General features: G+C 41.4%; 1 protein-coding gene across 4 annotated transcripts in view; it reads right to left on the reverse strand.

The window, feature by feature from the left end:
• The window catches only part of SLC25A21 (solute carrier family 25 member 21), a 564588-nt gene that overhangs the window by 230881 nt on the left and 314652 nt on the right, over positions 1-19055 (reverse strand). For all 4 annotated transcript variants that reach the window (XM_060175444.1, XM_060175446.1, XM_060175443.1 and 1 more), the window contains exon 2: positions 10714-10762. In XM_060175444.1, the coding sequence (XP_060031427.1) occupies positions 10714-10762 (49 nt within the window). The remainder of the gene's footprint in view (positions 1-10713; positions 10763-19055) is intronic.

Here is a 19055-nt window from a genome sequence, read left to right on the forward strand (position 1 = left end):
TTTCCCCCCCCCCCCCTTTTGTTGCCCTTGTTATTGTAGCCTCGTTGTGGTTATTATTATTGCATTGTTGATGTTGTTCATTGTTGGATAGGACAGAGAGAAGTGGAGAGAGGAGGGAAAGACAGAGAGGGGAAGAGAAAGATATCACCTGCAGACCTGCTTCACCACCTGTGAAGCGACTCCCCTGCAGGTGGGGAGCCGGGGGCTTGAACTGGGATCCTTACGCCAGTCCTTGTGCTTTGTGCCACATGCGCTTAACCCACTGCGCCACCACCCGACCCCCAAGCTCCCAAATTTGAGACCAGTGAGAACCACAGGTTAATGAGATGTTTAACACACACACACACACACACACACACACACACACACACACACACACAGAAGAGTTCTTAAAGACTGTGTACAGAATTGCCTATTGGGTGTTAGGCCATGGCTCCCAAAGGCTAACCCAGTGACCTGTCTGAACAAGCTGCTTCAGATTCACCCAGGAGGCTGTTAAACATAAATATTGGTGGGCCTCACCCCTTGGTTCAGATTTAGCAGGTCTGGGGTTTGGGAGCCTCTGACAGAGTAAGTAAATCAGTCTCAACAGCTTGAGTCGGAGCTCCACAAGCACATACATAACAACACAGGGATGCCAAGTCTTCAACCTATATGAGCCTTTAGAATTCATCCAGTGATTAATATGTTTTCAGAGAAGCATGATAAGACTTTTCAGTGCAAGCCAAGTCCTGATGGGATGGGATGGGATGGGATGGGGTGGGATGGGGGGATGAGAGCCAAGCTCTGAGCTGGCCTGTCCACTACTAGCTGTCAGCTTCATGAGATACAAACACCTCTCTCCTGCTCTCCTCCACTGGCACCCACCTGAATCTGTGCCTTGAAGTTCTTTGAAAGGAACTGTTTTAGGAAAGATCACTCCTTACAGCGTCAGTAATGGGTTTCACACCAATGTGATTTATGCCCTATTCAAAAATGAAATTAAACAAAAAACTGATGAAAAATGACTTGTGGGCAAAACAGAATGAACACCTCAGTAATTCTCTCTTCCTGGATCACAATGAGCCATTTCCCTTCTTGGGAATAAATGTGTGAAAAGGATGTAAGCTAAAACCTCCCTAGAGCCTACTGCCCATAAATCTTTGGGGTATATTTCAAAATTACTCCAGATTAAAAAAAAGTTTAATGTTTTTTAAATATTTTTTTTAAATATCTGATAGGATAGAGAGAAAAAATGAGAGTGGATGGGTTGATAGAGAGGGAGAGAGAAAGGTCCAGGTGGTTATGCACCTAGTTAAGTGCATACATTACATACAGTACACAAGGACCCAGGTTCAAGCCCCTGATCCCCACCTGCAGGAGGAAGGCTTCACAAGTGGTACAGCAGGGCTGTAGGTGTCTCTCTGTCTCTTTTCCTCTCTATCTCCTCCTCCACTCTCAATTTCTCTCTGTTTCTATCTAATAAAAGAAACTTTTAAAAATTAAAGAGAGAGAGGGAGAGAGACACCTGTAGTACTGCTTCACTGCTCCTGAAGCTTCCTCACTGAAAGCGGGGACAGAGAGGATGAATCTGGGTGACTAAGCATGGTAACATGTGCATCCAGCCTAGTGTGCCACCACCCAGCCCTGAGATGAAAAACGTAAGCACTAAGAAACAAAGGGGAGACCACCTGGGACGACAACAAGACAGAACTAGAAATACTTTGGGAACCCACCAAATCACCAGAGCATCCAGAGACCACAACTCAGCCCACACCTCCAGCTCCCTCCAGCTGAGAAACTTCTCTAAAAAACAAAGAATATCAAAGATCACCTGAGACTGCAACCAGATGAGACGGGGACTACTTTGGGAACCCACCGAGTCAATGGTGAGTGGAAACACATGTGGCTTGTGGACACAGAGGAGCCTGTGGAGAGATTCCTGGGGCTAAAGCCCGTATCTACTCCCGAGTGGCTGGTAACAGTCTGGCAGTTTGCCAGTGGAGGAGCCACCTCCAGTCTGTTTTAACAACAAAAAGATGGCAGAAGAGAGGATGGGACCCCCTAAGACTCACCAAATGCAGCTGTGAGTCTCCACTGCTACTGCCCTCAGAAGCTGGAGCAACAGTGTGGAGACCCTGTGCTGACGTCGGGGGCAGAGAACTGACCAGGAAACTCAGGAGAAGATCTACACCCTGGTGGTTTAGCAGTGGGGCTGTATAGTGGGAGCCTTTCCACATTGTTCTCCTGATGAGAACATGGTGAATAATTGCCTCAGAACTTACAGACTATAAACGGGGCTTGTTCAGAAACTCACAGGGCCCAGCAGTGCTGCCTGGCTTGGCTCTGGCTGCTGGCAGAAAAGCTGAATGGAGCCTGGAACTTTGGATCCTTGGTATGTGAAAGTCTCTTTGCATAACCAGTTTGTTATCTCTCCCCCACCCTACTTTATCTCTTGGTCAGAAGTGAGTGATTAAGCTAAAAAACCTGCTTATAGGTAAAAAGCCCTCATGCTATCATAGCCTACAGGGAAGAAAAAGAACAAAAGAGGCTTTAACAGCCACTGTGGCTTTAACTCTTTCCAGGAAAGAGTGATCAGAGGACAAAAAATACTAAGAGAAGGACCTTATAACACATTATAGTAATGGTTAAACCAAGGAGAAATATTAGAGAAATTAACCAGGGCAAAAGTCCAGATAAAAGCCCTCCCCCAAAGGTAGAAGCACAGAAGAATGAGATCAATATCCAAACACTAATTGAAGAATTAATCACAGGAGTGAGGAAAGATTTTGAAAGAACTGTCATCAGAGACAACAAATGAGACCCTGAAAGAATGCACTATCTCGAAGTAATTAGAGAACTAGAAGCTGAAATAGCAAGGCTGATAGCATAACTAGTTGGACAAGCTAATACAGTATCAGAACAAAATATCTGAGCTACAGAAAACAGTAGGGGGAGAGAGAATAGAATAAATGAGGCATAAAACAGAATTAGCAAGATCGAGGACAAATTAGAGAAAACTAAGAAAGAAGAGATCTCAAAAAGAGATTAAGAGATATTGACAACAACAGAGACATACTTATCACTTCAAAAGAAATAATATACGCATTATAGGCCTACCAAAGGAAGAAAGAGAGGGAGGGGAAGAAGGAGTTCTACAGGACATAATAGTATACTTCCCTAGTATAGACAGCATAAAAGATATAAAGGTTCAAGAAGTCGAGAGGGTCCCAAACAGAATTAACCCATTTTTAAAGACACCAAGACACATAATATTTAGAATGAAAAGAAATAAGGATAAAGAAAGGATCCTGGGAGTCAGGCAGTAGCGCAGCAGGTTAAGTGCACAGGGCACGAAGCACAAGGACCAGCATAAGGATCCAGGTCCCAGCCCCTGGCTCCCCACCTGCAGGGGAGTCGCTTCACAGGCAGTGAAGCAGGTCTGCAGGTGTCTGTCTTTCATTCCCCATCATTTTCTTCTCCTCCTCTCTCCATTTCTCTCTGTCCTATCTAACAATGACAACATCAGTAACAATAATAACTACAAGAACAATAAAAAAAGAAAGGATCCTGAAGGCTGTAAGAGAAAAACAAAGAGTCACTTACAGAGATTAGCAGCAGATTTCTCCACACAAACACTACAGGCCAGAAGAAAATGGCAAGATATCTACTGAGTGCTCAATGAGGAAGGCTTTCATCTAAGACTACTGCATCCTGCTAGACTGTCATTCTGACTGGATAGAAACATAAAAACAGACAAGCAACAGCTGAAAGAGTCAATTATCACCAAGTCTGCCCCGAAAGAAGTTCTGAAAGGTCTCCTATAAACAGTCAGACTATCATAAACATGCCATATATCAGAACACTGTAAAAGTCTACAATAATGGCATTAAAATACTTTCAATCTATAATATCAATAAATGTCAATGGCCTAAATTCAACTATTAAAAAGCCCAAAGTAGGAAGATAGATCAGAAAACACAACTGAACCATGTTGTCTGCAGGAATCCCATCTAAATCAACAAGACAAACACAGACTCAAAGTGAAAGGATGGAAAACTACCATACAAGCCAATGGACCACAAAAAAGGGGCAGGAACAGCTATGCTTATATCTGATATGATAGACCTTAGAATAAATAAAATTTGAAAAGATAGGGATGGAAATTACTTAGTGTTCAGAGGATCAATCAGTCAAGAGAACTTAATGATTATCAACATCTTGGGTGCATACCCAAGGATAGGAGTCTAAATACATCAAACATCTACTGGAAGAGCTACAGCAATATATTAACAGCAACACAGTCATGGTAGGGGACTTCAGCACCCCACTCTCTCAACTTGACAGATGATACAGATTTTTTAGAAAGTCAATAAAGAAACAAGGGAGCTAAATAAACTAGAACTATTGGACATTTTCAGAGTAGAACTGGTGATTTCACCATCTTCAGCCCATTTTGGATGGAGCTTGAAGAAATTATGTCAAGTGAGAGAAGTCAGAAATAGAAGGATGAATATGGATGATCTCATTCACAGGCAGAAGTTGAAAAGCACGACTAGAAGAGACAACACTTAGCAGACCTTGGACTAGAGTTGGTGTATTACACCAAAGTAAAAGACTCTGGGCTGGGTGGGTAGGGGAGTTCAGGTCCTGGAACAGGATATCAGAGCACCTAGTGGGAGCTGTATTGTTGTGTGGAAAACTAATAAATGTTATGCATGTACGAAATATTGTATTTACTGTAGACTGTAAAACATTAACGTGACTCAGAAAAATTGAGCTTTCTTTTTTTTTTATTTATTTTTTATTTTCTTAGACTTGAGCTTTCATATGTGTCCTGAACAGGCAGTTCACCAAAGAACAGATACGCATGGCTCACAGGTCTGTCAAGAAATGCTCCACATCACTTATTACAAGAGAAACGCACATAAAAACTACACTAAGATTCCACCTCACATCTGAGAGAAGAACGTCTTCTATCAATGAAACAGGAAACAACAGGTGTCCGCGAGGTTGTGGAGAAGAGGAAACTGCTCCAGTTCTGGGAATGCAAACTGCAGCAGCCCCTTCAGGAGACGATATGAAGGGTCCTTACACAAATAAAAAATGAACTTTACTTATGACCCAGCCATACAACTCTTAGGTATTTACCCAAAGGACATGCAAACATCTAGCCCAAAGGACATACCTCCATGTTCATAGCAGTGTTATTCACAGTGACCATAGAGTGGAAGCAACCACAGTGCCTATCAACAGATGACTGGCTCAAGAAGCTATAGGACACATTATGGCTGAAATGTGGGTAGACACCCAGAGTCAGTTGCTAGGGCCCTGAAAAATAACACATCTCTCAGCACAGTTAAGAGAAAGAAGAAGAAGAAGAAAAAAAAAAAACTTCAGTTACGATGCAGTTTTATCTGAAGAAGTCTGGAGGGACACATACAGGATAGCCCGAGCAGGGAGGGGTTTGGATCTTCCAGAGTATTTATCCGTAAAATTATGTATTACATCAAAAGGAATGAAGAAGAAAGTGCTTCAACAATGTATATTCCCCTTGAATATTATTCAGAGAATTTTAGCCAATTGCCATGACCCTGAGAACCACTGAATATTATTCAGCAGTTGTGTCCTTTGGGACGAAATGGTTATGGAACCGGAGGTGATTATGCTTCGTGAAATAAGCAAAGACATGAAGGGCAACTACCAGATAGTTTCACTTACGTGTGGAGTCTAGAGAACTGATGCATATGAACCCGCAGAAAAAAAAGCAAACAACAAAAACAGGCAAGAAAACTTAAAAAGAGAGAGAGAAAAATATTTATGATAGGGAAAGGAACGGGAGAAGGAGGGAGGGAGGGAGAGGGAGAATGAGAGGGAGAGAGAGAGGGGTGGAGAAAGAGAGAGAGAAGGAGGAGGAGGAGGAGGAGGAGGAAGTGGAGGATCACTGGCACATGAAATGCTGGAGACATAAGTTGGGAACTCTTGCTTAAAGAGTCTAATGCTTTATCCAGTGAACTACCTACCTCCCAGCCCCTCTATACTAAATTCAAAAACGTGTCTAATCACTTTCCCACTAGTGGGTATCTTAGCTAAGCTGAAGGTACCATTCCAGGTGAGCTCAAGTTATGGTGCCATTTCATACTGATCTTCAAGTTCTGCTTGACTGAAAGAAATCTCATATTTTTCAAGGAATACAGTATTGTTGTATATCACTCACTCTCTTGATTTTTCAGGTTGGTCATAAAATGCAGAGGGCTAACATTTCTGATTATTTCCAAGTACTCATTGACTCAATAGTACTCAGTGAACATCTCCTGGAGATCAGGCCTGGTGTTAATAAGAGGGCTGATGTAATGTCAGCTGTGGAGGCACACAGACCTGAAATGAAGTCAGCAAAAACACACACTTTAAACCAAAGCTGCCCCGCCCTCAGACCCAGAAGGACTCTCTACTTGCAAACACCCTTTTTGAGGAGTGATTTAAATGCAGTGCTTATATAACACAAATTTTCTGGCTTGGAAACGCAAGACCTCCTGACTCCGTATTAAACATTTCCCTTCTCCCACATTTTGTATTCTCACTTGTGTTTCCTTGACTGCTTTATAAACCCCATTTGCCTTCCTACTTCTCGTTCTTTTGTGGACTCAGTGTCAAACGCCACATAATTGTCCCCATTTATTTCTTACAATGCTATTACTGTTTCCATTTGATGAGGAGGAAACTGAGGCACAGGCATGCTAAGCAACCTAACTGAAGCTACACAGACAGTAAATGAAGAAGCAGGATTGGAATACAGGAAGTTTCACTCTAGATCCAGAGACTTTAATTTCTAGTTCATCCCATCTCAGAGAAAGGACCAGAAAACACTAATGGTCATGTCAGCCTGAAGTTTATAGGCTATGTGTGAGGCTTGTTCCATGTGAGAGAAGTCACCCTAAATGAAGCATATATAGGAAAAGAAAACTAAAGGTGGAGAATGCGTGTGTGTGTGTGTGTGTGTGTGTGTGAGAGAGAGAGAGAGAGAGAGAGAGTATTTGATTTCTGATTATTTAAATCCACGAAGAAAACAAAGCTAGTAGTTACTTTTGGTTTCCTTAGTTACACAAGTAAATAGGCTTATTCACTGGCAGTAGCAATGAGTTCTTAAACAGAAGTCACACCACCATTATTTACAAAGTTTTTTTTTTTTTTTTTTTTGCCTCTAGGGTAAAAATCACCAGGGCTCTGTGTCTGTACTATGAATCCACTACTTCTGGAAACCTTTTTTTTTTTTCATTTTTTGGATAGGACAGAGAGAAATGGAGAGAGGAGGGGGAGACAAAGGGGGAAAGAAAGACAGACACCTGCAGACCTGCTTCACCTCTTGTGAAGCTACCTCCGCTGCAAGTGGAGCATGTACTTGTGTTTTGTACTATGTGCACTTACCCTGGTGTGCTACCGCCCAGCCCCCACAAAGTTCTTTTAATATAACCAGAATTATTAAATATTGTATATGTATATCTGTGGAATGAATCTCAACGATAAACCTTGTTGTTGTTGGTTTTTTTAACCTAACAATAATGTGTCCGGCACATCAGCCAAATCTCCCCTGCTGATGTCAGGTGGTGACACGTGGAACAAGGCAGTCGCCCTGCGCCTGACTGATGCTCACAGGAGCTGTCTCTCTGAAGCTACACTTAGATGAGCAACATAAACTATTTCCTATGGAAGTGCAAATGCCAAAGGGCCAAAATCGTTCCTGCAAGAGTCACTGATTATGGTTTCTAATAATCTTTTACAATGCAAAGTAAGTTCCTGCTAGACAGGCTACGTTGAAATGTATGCTTGCAGCCTAAGTGCCCACCGATGGAGGAATGGATAATGAAAATGTGGTGTAAATACGGTACCACGGAAAAGTACTCATGCATCTAAAGAAGACAGCCTTGCCAATTTAACAATATGGATGAACTCTGAGGGCACTGTGCTGTGTATAACACACTGGACGGGTAAAGACAAATGTATGACAGGCCTTTTGTGTGACATCTACAGATACACAAACAAAAAACTGAGGTCATAGATACAGGGGAAAAATATTCATGGGTGCCAAAGTGAAGGGTGGTGAGAGCTGATTACAATGAGTGAAGATGGCAGGAGTGCCAAACTTAAAGTTATAAAACAGATAAATGCTGGGGGTAACATACACAGAGTAGTGAATACAGTTAAGAAGACAGTATCACGTGGCTGGAAGTTACTAAGAGAGTAGCATTAGTAATTTTAGCAAACCATGTTCCTTTTTAAAATTAAAAAAAAAATTTTTTTTATTGCCACAAGGGGTATCACTGGGGCTTGGTACCCGCACTACAAATCCACAGCTCCGAGTGGCCATTTTTTTCTGTCACTTTCTCTATTTTTCTCTCACTATTTTATTTTCACTTGACAGGACAAAGAGAAATTGAGAGGGAAGGGGAGACATAGAGGGAGAGAAAAAGATAGACAACTGCAGACCTGCTTCAGGGCTCATGAAGTATTCCCCCAAAGATCAGGAGTAGGGGTGCTTGAGCCCAGGTCTTTGGACTTGGTAATATGTGCTCTCAACCCCGTATGCCACCATCCAGCCCCATGTGCTTCTTCTTCTGTTTTTTTCCCCCCATGTATTTCTTAAACCAATGAATCAGGTGTTTTATTATAGCTGTCAGAGCTGACTAAGTTAGAGGTTAGATTCTCATTTTCTCTACCTCCTTTAGAAATGTAAAGTCATTTCGTATCAGAGTCACTTTCCTTTGAGCATGGCTAAATTCTGGCTTCTTGTGGTACTGGGAATTCAGTGATTGAACCAGGGACCTCAGATGCCTCTGGCATGAAAGTCTTCTGGCATAACCACTAAGCTAAATGCCTGTACCCACATCCTCCCTCCTTCCAAAGATAACCATCATAGTTCTCACACGTCTTAGGAACCATTTGTTGGCTTCTGTTTTTCTTTTATTCAAGCTCATCTGTATCAGCTCTCTAGATTCCACATATGTGTGAAACCATCTGGCAGTTGTCTTTCATCTCTTATTTTGCTTAGACTAATCACTGACAGTTACATTTTTTTCCAAAGGACACAATATCATCATTTTTGATTGCAGAGTAGTATTCTATGGAATACAGATCCCATAACTTCTTCCAGCCAGTCATCTGTTGATGAGTATTTAGGCTGCTTCCACTCTGGCTATTACTTATGGCTAATGCAGCTATGAACATAGGGGTGCATGTGTCCTTTTGAATTAGTGTTTCATTTTCCTTTGGATAAACCACTAAGAGTGATATCACTGGATCATAAAGTAATTCCATTTTTGTTTACCCTCTGGTACTTTTTAATATTATATATATATTTTGTTTTTCTCACCCTTCTTATCATATATAATACTTGAGGTTCTTGAATTTAGTGTTTGTGTTTGGGACTTTTGTTGCCGTAGTTTCCATCTATCACCAAATGACCCGCAATTTGAGGAAAGACAATTACTGATTGGTTTTGCTCAAATGTGCAATATAAATAATGGAAACACATGAGCATGTTAAAAAGGAAAAAACAAAAAAACCAAAGGGCTGGAGAGACAGCATACTGTTTATGCAAACAGACTTTTCATGCCTAAGGCACCAAAGGTCCCAAGTTCAATCCCCAGCACTACTATAAACCAGAGTTGAGCAGTGTTCTGATGTAAAAAAAAAAAAAAAGTTGAAAAATACAATCATGACACCAACCTATCCCCTGGACAGAAGATCTAAGAAAACACTAAGCATTACTTGAACTGGAGTTGGTGTATTGCACCAAAGTAAAAGACTCTGGGGTGGGGGGAGGGGGAGGGTTCAGGTCCTGGAACAGGATGGCAGAGGAGGACCTGGGGGGGGGGTGTTGAACTGTTAGGTGGAAAACTGAGAAATGTTGCCCATGTACAAACTATTATTTTTTATTGTTGATTGTAAACCATCAGTTCCCCCAATAAAGGGGAAAAATGAAAAGAGGAAAAATAGTGAAACTGTTGCTAAGATTTGGTGAAAACTATAGTAACTATCCTTAGATCTAGCTAGAGTGAGAACAGGTGAAAAGGACAGATCTGTGGTAGTGGGTACAATTACTACTGTAATCTTATTATCTTGTAAACTACTCTTAAACCATCAATAAATTTTTAAGTATTCTAAATAAAATAAAACCCTCAAGAGTCTTTTTTTTTCTTTTCTTGACACATTTAGTAGATTACTCTGATTTGTATATCCTGTTAAGAACAAATGCATTTTCCTAGAAATACATTATTTGGCATTGGCAAAGAATTACAGAAATAAATTCTTTAAGCACCAGTGAAGAAATTTACTTGATATTTTGGGGACTCACACCAAGATGGTAACAATTAAATAGTAATATGTGGTATGTGCAATGCCAAATCAAAGTTTGCTATTATAATTCACTGGGTACAGTTTAGCTTTATGTCATTTTGATAAACACAATTCATTTACCAGTTGAGCCACAAATCATACCTTGTAGTTGTCACGTGAAAGCAGTAAAATATTAAATACCTTCAGATGACCTCTGTTTAGAAATGCTTTTCACTGTTCAACATTTTATCTGTCAAACAGTATTTTCTTTAAGAAGCAAATATAAAAACCATGATCAGGAGAAGCTACTGGCCTAGGACAAGTTCTAGCATTTAGTATTCCAGCAGGTCTTAATTTGGACGTCAGCCAAAGTCAATGAAACTTGTTCATGCAGAACCTTACCTGGTTTTCACCACATCCAGAGGGTGCATCAGGGAAATCTCTACAAGGCCTGAAAGATGATAAAGAAAAGTCTAATAAACACTTAGGTAAACACTGAAAATACAACGGCTCAGATTTCTTTGACCCAACTGATTTCTCAAATTGAAGATTCTTGGGGCTCTGGAAATGCGATTCATTCCAGGACACGGCATAATGTGCTCTTGTCTTAGTAGGAGCAAGAGTAAGGTCTTACACGTGCTCTGACACAAGCACGGAGGTGGGGTTCTAGGAAAAGAAAACGAAAAGGAATCCTATGTCCTGAATCCCAGCCAACTAAGCAAGAATCATTATATCCCAGTTCAGTTCAGTAAATAAATGCAGGTGGAGGGAAGGGAAAGAAAGAAAAGCTGGTCTTTCAGCCATTCCCCTGGCTCCTGCCACAGAAAAGCATTAGCTAACATGGCATACCATCAAGCTCAGTGTCAGAACCCGTGAGATGCAGACAATATCAATGCATTCAGATTAGCAGGAAACATGTGTGAAGTGTTTCTAGTATGCTAGATCTTCTTCTAAGCAGAGCTTAGAAGACCTCAAATGGCCCTTTCAAAACTTTATATCTTTTTTTAAATTTTGTTTTGTTATCTTTATTTATATATTGGATAGACAGCCAGAAATTGAGAGGAAAGGGAATGATAGAGAGGGAGAGAGACAGAGAGACACCTGCAGCCCTGCTTCACCACTCATAAAGCTTTCCTCCTGTAGGTGGGGATCAGGGGCTCGAACCTGGATCTTTGAGCATTGTAACATGCATACTCAACCAGGTTTGCCACCACCCGACCCCTAAAACTTTGCTTTGTTATAGACATTACCTTTGCCATTTTTTTACATCAGAGATAACTGAGACACACAGGTAAACTAATTGGTCTAAGAAATTACAACTAGTCAGTAAATAATTTTACTCTCACAAAGTCTGTGATCTTAAAGTGCACAATGAGAAATTACTTCTTCAACTTCTTGGAAATTGTAAAACTCACCCCACCCCTTCCTGTTGTCTGAATGAGAATGCTTAGTTATGAACTATTGCTAAGTAATGGAACATTAGTGACTAAGAGCAGCTTTAGGTGGTAGTCGTAGTTGTAGTAGTGTTAGTAGTAGTAGTGAGCCTCTATATAGTAATGGTCATGCAACATACATGATCATTACCATGCACAACTACTTAACAAGGTATATATTATCATCCTACATACATGAAGAAGCAAAGTGAGGTTGATAGCAAACCTACAGCCAACATCATACTCAATGGACAGAAGCTGAAAGCATTTGCCCTCAGATCGGGGACTAGACAGGGCTATCCACTATCACCATTACTCTTCAACATAGTATTGGAAGCTCTTGCCATAGCAATCAGGCAAGAGAAAGAAATCAAAGGAATACAGATAGGAAGGGAAGAAGTCAAGTTCTCACTATTTGCAGATGATATGACAGTATACATAGAAAAACCTAAAGAATCCAGCAGAAAACTACTGGAAGTTATTAGGCAATACAGCAAAGTGTCAGGCTACGAAATCAATGTACAAAAATCAGTGGCATTTCTCTATGCAAACACTAAAACTGAAGAAGAAGACATCCAGAAATCACTCCCATTCACTGTTGCAGCAAAATCTATAAAATAGCTAGGAGTAAAGCTGACCAAAGAAGTGGAAGACTTGTATACTGAAAACTATGAGCAGTAACTGTTTTCAAAATAAACAAAAAAGCACACACACACACACACACACACACACACACACACACTTATAGAGCAGTGCTTGTGGGCTATTTTCATAAAGGTACACCAATTATTTCTTTCTACACTTGCAATGAAACGTCAGATGAGTTCAGCTGTCATCCTTTTCAGCCCATGTTTATAGACACAAATGTCTCTGTTCCCTACACTAGATAGGTTCAGAAAGCTCAGAGGGTCTGCACCTACCCAAAGACCTGCTTTCTATCTGTGTGCTTTAGAAGTTTCTTTCTTTAGAAGTCTTTAAAGGGAAGGTTCAACCTCTGCTAATGTACTTTCGTAGCCCTAAGTATCTGTTAATCCTGCCTTGCTCCCAGTCACATTTATTTACAAGCAAACTCATGGGCAGCTTAAGCGCCCAGCCTGTCTCCTTCACTTAGCCGCAAAAGCACCACCTCTCATTACAGCAGAGATATCCTGGTGACCCACATAGGGGGTTGTCAGAAAAGTTATCACAGGGGGGCAGGCGGTGGCACACTGGGTTAAGTGCACATAGTACGAAGCGCAAAGATCCCGGTTCTAGCCCCCGGCTCACTGCCTGCAGGGGGATCGTTTCACAAGCGGTGAAGCAGATCTTCAGGTATCTGTCTTTCTTTCTCCCTCTCTATCTTCCCTTTCCCTCTCAATTTCTCTCTGTCTTATCCAAAAAAATAGGAAAAAATGGCTACAGGAGCAGTAGACTCATAGTGTGGGCACTGAGCCCCAGTGATAACCCTGGAGGCAAAAAGAAAAAAAAAAAAGAAAAGTTAGGACATATTTCTTGCACAGAAAAACATAGAAAACTATGTCATGACTTTTCTGACAGCCAATACATCAAGTCATAACAAGTACAGACCCACCTATGAAAGGAAGTCATATCCTGGGGGCTATGTGACCGGAGCACCTGGTTAAGCGCACATATTATAGTGCACAAGGACCAGGTATCAAGGGTCTTCATCTTCAGGGGGAAAGTCTTAAGTGCAGAGAAGCAGTGCTGCAGGTTTCTCATTCTATCTATCTCTCCCCCCCAAGTTGCCCTCCCCTTAATTCCTCTCTGTCTCTATCCAATAAATAATAAAAAATTAAAAAGTCACAATGTGGTTTGGTTAATAGAGAAATCTAACTTAAAATATCAAGTGTAGGAGTGAGGAGACAGCTTGCCCAGTGCAATGCACACTTTACCACGAGTGACGACCTGAACACAAGTTTTGAGAACCATCAGGGAGCACCCAGAACAGCACCAGGGAAAGCTTTGTGAATGGTATGACAGTGCCGCGACATCTTTTCTTATTCCTCTCCTACTCTGTCTCTATCTGAAGTTAAAAGGAAAGAGAGAGGGGGGGAGAGAGAGAGAACCAAAATAGGTACAATTGCACAGGTATAAAGCTCCAGCACACACACACAATCATCAGGTGCAATGTGTCTATTCCAGAATCTCTGTGTGATTATTCTTTCGTTATTGGTTTTTAATCCAAATAAGAAAGTTTCTAGAATTATGTATCATAAGCACTGAGAACTGGAAATGATATGAAAGTTTTGATTTGTGATCAGAGTTCAGAGAGAAATCTGGATTCACTTAGGGTGGGAAGACTGCTTGATGCCCTGTGCCGGAAAACTAAGGACTGTGAGACTGATTTTTATTTAGGGTGATAACCATAAAATAGAATCAGATGAATCATGTTGCCACGGGCCTAGAAGTGACCTCAAGAAAACAATCTGTGCCATGCTTTCTTGGCAACTCCACTGCCTTGAATGAAATCACAAGTGAATAATGGGGAGCTGGACAGTTTTCAGTGATTTCTCATTTCTTATAAAATTGGACACTTAACAATTTTTCTTTCATTGTTCCTAGAGATTCAGGCCAATTTGGTGGCCATGATCATGCCTGTACGAGTCAAATGAACGTGGTCATGTGATTCTATCACAGACACAGAAAAGTGTGGTTTAACCCAGAATCAGGGCCCTGGGTTATCACCTGAACGCTCACTTCTTAGGTGTGGCCTAAGTACAAGTCTTTAACTGAGACGGTAATACTGTTGAAAGGAGTAACAGCACCCTGTTGAAAGCTTTTCCCCAGCTTCTACCTCTTCCAAAAAGGTCTAGCCTGTTAAAACACAAAACTGCAGTCAACATCAAACTCATCCTATTCTTTTAATATTAACCTGAGTCATGACCCTTTTGCTAAAATAAATAAATTAAAAAATTACAGACAGTGTGGGACAATGACTAATCATGATTGGTACCGAACAGTTTCTCCTCAGTGTTTCACCTCAGTGTTCAATTTCCTGGGCTTTTCTTTGTCTCCAGAATGCTGTCATTTGGGGGAAAAAACACCATTCACACATCTTAAACTCTTATTTATCTTTGGGACTTAATTTGAACAATCATTTCCTCAAGAAATCAGGGCCAGATATTATTGCTTGTCCCTTAGTATCTGTCCCCTCTTCCTGGCTGCACAGGATAGTTACATTTTTCAGATTATTTGCTCACTACTAGGTATTATCATGTGAGTAAATTTTGGCCAATAGAATGAGTGAAGGCATTTTAAACAATTTCTGGGAAATATTCTAAAGACAGGTAGCCTGCTTCTCTTCTCCTTTGCCTGCCTTTTTGCTGGTGGAATGTGGACAAAGGGTAGAAGTAGCCATTCCATATTGGAAAACCAGATGACTTTGATAGTGGAAATCACCACACTCAGCACCAACGAGAAAGAAGTTTCCTGACATGATGGAGTTCTGTGGCCTTTATCTACCTCCATGTAACATTGGAGAACAATTTGGGTGATCCTGTACTTGTACCTGTACCTGATTCTAACAGAAGAGCCTTTGCTATACTTCAACAGGCCCCTAGACTTGCATTATTCTGTGACACTACAACTGCTTTCTCCTCTGAAAGTCCCATGAAGACAGAGATGCCAACTGTCTCTTGCTCCTCACGAACTCGTCGTTTTGCATAATGAATGGCACTCAGTAAGCACAGTAAAAACTGTTGAATAGTGAAGACTCCAAACCTCATCTGCTATACTTTTATGTTTAGGTTCCTGATGATTAAACAATTTGTTCTGCTGGTTAAGAGCACATAGTACTAAGCTCAAGAAGCCGTGCAAGGCTCTGGGCTCAAGCCCCCAATCCCCACCTGCAGGAGGAACACTTCACAAGCTACAAAGCAGGTCTGCAGGTGTCTAGCTTTCTCCCCTCCCCACCCCTCCTCTTTCAATTTCTCTCTGTCCTATCCAAGAAAATGGGGGGGGGGGGAAATGTCCTCCAGAAGCAGTGGATTCGTAGTGCTGGCACTGAGTCCCAGGGATAACCCTGGAGGCAACAAACAACCCAAACATGGACTGGGCTGAGAGCATGTCAGGCCAGGTATAGATTGAGAGCTTCTGGAGTAAATTTTATTTATTTGGTGGGGTTTACTTATAAGGCCTGTAAAGTTAAGTGTTCCTTCTTCTTTGTCAAAACTCTTGGCAAACGCTAGTAGTAGTAGTGTGAAAACTCTTCTTTAGCTTGATAGGACAGAGAGAAACTGAGAGAGGAGAGGCATTAGAGAGGGAGAGAAAAAGAGAGAGAGAGATGTGTAGCACTGCCTTACTGCTTGTGAAGCTTTCTCCCTACAGGTAGGGATTGAAGATTTGAACTTCAGTCTTCACACATTATAATATGTCTGGTACAACTGCCTAGCCCCAAGTTCTCTCTCTTTAAGAAGCCCATGGATTGTAGTTTGCTACACATTTTCACAAGTCCAGGAGACACCATTCACATAGATGGCATTGTCTGGAGATGTGTGCTGTCATGGCTGGTGAGGGGAGTGAGTGGTGAGCTAAGCGGTAATATGCTTCTGTGTCTAACTAATTGCAGTAGGTTATAACAAAGGTTGTTCTTGAATACACTATAGAATTGTAATGTGTTGTATTCTAATTATTCACATAAAATAATAGTATATACCGTAAAATTGTAGAGAAAGTGAACTGACTTAATAGTAAGAAGGCAGAGTACATTTCAAACTATCTGAACTCAGCAGTGTGGTTTACAAAAGACCAATGTATAATCGCACTGACTGTACATAGTTAAAATCAAAAGTATGATCTTCACTGAAGCATCATTCAATAGTGTCCCTTGTTCAGCTGTGCTCAAGAATTTGCCTTCCGCACTCCCCCCATTCTGTTGTTAGAAGGGATAAACTTCTACAATGGCATGGACAACAACCTTAATCAATGTCAATTGATTTATTCAACAAATTTTTATTTTACTAGTGATTTAATAATGATTGACAAGATGGTGGTATAAGAGGGGTAAAATTCCATACAATTTCCACCACCCGAGTTCCGTATTCCCTTCCCTCTATTGGAAGCTTCCTTATTCTTTATCCCTCTGGAGTATGGACCAAAGATCATTATGGTGTACAGAAGGTTGGAGTTTTGGCTTCTGTAATTGCTTCTCTGCTGGACATGGGTGTTGGCAGATTGATCCATATCCCCAGCCTGTCTCTCTCTTTCCCTGGTGGGGTTCTGGGGAGGTGGGGTTCCAGGACATATTGGTGAGGTCATCTGCCCAGGGAAGACAGGTTGGTGTCACGGTAGCATCTGCAACTTGGTGGCTGAAAAGCATTAAGATGTAAAGCAGAACAAATTGTTTAATCATCAGGAACCTAAACATAAAAGTATAGCAGATGAGGTTTGGAGTCTTCACTATTCAACAGTTTTTACTGTGCTTACTGAGTGCCATTCATTATGCAAAACGACGAGTTCGTGAGGAGCAAGAGACAGTTGGTATCTCTGTCTTCATGGGACTTTCAGAGGAGAAAGCAGTTGTAGTGTCACAGAATAATGCAAGTCTAGGGGCCTGTCGAAGTATAGCAAAGGCTCTTCTGTTAGAATCAGGGTACAGGTACAAGTACAGGATCACCCAAATTGTTCTCCAATGTTACATGGAGGTAGATAAAGGCCACAGAACTCCATCATGTCAGGAAACTTATTTCTCATTTAAATATCTGATTGCCTGTCTGGCATCCCCACTTGGGTATGTATTACCAGGCATCTCAAAATTCACTATTTACAACTGGACTCCTGGCTTCCTTCCTACCGCCTACTCAAAACACAAAATGAAACCCAGCATGCTCACCCTGAGAGTCATGCTGGACTCCTCTTCTAGCTGGAAGTCCCCTTGGTTCTACCTGAACATATACCCAGACATCTACCCTCTCTCACTTCCTCCACTGCCTCTAAGTGCAGGTCACGATTCTCAGTTTTCAGCTAAGTTACTGCACCTCACTGACAGGTTCTCCTTGTCTCCACCTCTGACCTCCACCTGCTCTTGCCCAGCAGTCTGACTGATCCTTTCAAACTGTAAATCATCTTGAGTCATTCCTCTCATAGAGATATTTCCCTCCATTTCACACAGAGAAAAGCCATAATCGATTCAGGCCTGCAGTACATCTCTCATCAATCCTCTTATTACTCTCCTCTTTCCTCATTCAACTCTGCTTACACTGATCTCTCTGCCGATTCTCAAACTTGTCAGGACTACCTCAGCTTCAGGGGGTCATGGCAGCCATTCCCTGTGTCAGGCTACCCTTGCTCCAGATTCTCTTTCGTCACCTTTCTACACCTGCCCACTGTCTACACCCTGAACAGTCTAACACAGAGTCTGTTCTTCACCCCAACACCGACAATCTTCTCCTGCTTCTCTGCTTTCTCCTTTTTTGCCACACTGCTGACCAATGTCTAATCATCACGGATCTCACTGTATGTGTCTCACTTCCTGTCAGCCTCTCCTAGTATTATGTATAAGATTCAAGAGGGCAGAGATCTTTGTTGAGATATCTGTCCACATGCACTAAGTATACTAGCATGCCCGACGCATAACTATCACTCAATACATATTTGTTGGAAAAGGAGACTGAATTAGATAAAAAGAGTAAATGTGCTCTGATGCTGAAACCCCTTTAAGAAGAATAGTTATGAGAGTCAGGCAGTAGCACATCGGGTTAAGAGCACGTGGTGCAAAGTGCAAGGATCGGCAGAAGGATCCTGGTTCAAGCCCCTGGCTTCCCACCTGCAGGGGAGTCGCTTCACAGGCGGTGAAGCAGGTCTGCAGGTGTCTCTCTTTCTCTCCCCCTCTGTCTTCCCCTCCTCTCTCCATTTGTCTCTGTCCTATCCAACAACGGCAACATCAATAACAACAACAATAATACAACAAGGACAACAAAAGGAATAAATAAATATTTTTAAAATTTAATAAAGAAGTTAGAGAATTTTGTTTACAAGTTCTGAGTCCATACCTATCTTCTAGACAGAATGGAGCATTATAAAGATAAGTTTGCTAAGAAATATTTTCTTACGAAACACTAAACTGTTCAATGTCCTTGTGAACTGAAAAAGGAATCAATGACAACAAACATCCTCCAAGAAATCAGTTGTAAGTAAAATCTGATTTTCTTATCTCAAGCCTCCCCCTGCTCCCCCCCAAAAAAAATGCATTGTACCTTTCTTTGGCATCTTAAAATAAAATCCAAGACTTCTCTTTGGGGGCTCTAGGAAATGAGTGTTGTTCTTAGCTATGACCTTAGCTGAATTCTGCATGCCATTTAACTCTTTAACATA

This window comes from Erinaceus europaeus, chromosome 16, assembly GCF_950295315.1.
Source record: "Erinaceus europaeus chromosome 16, mEriEur2.1, whole genome shotgun sequence".
NCBI classification, from domain to species: Eukaryota; Metazoa; Chordata; class Mammalia; order Eulipotyphla; family Erinaceidae; genus Erinaceus; species Erinaceus europaeus.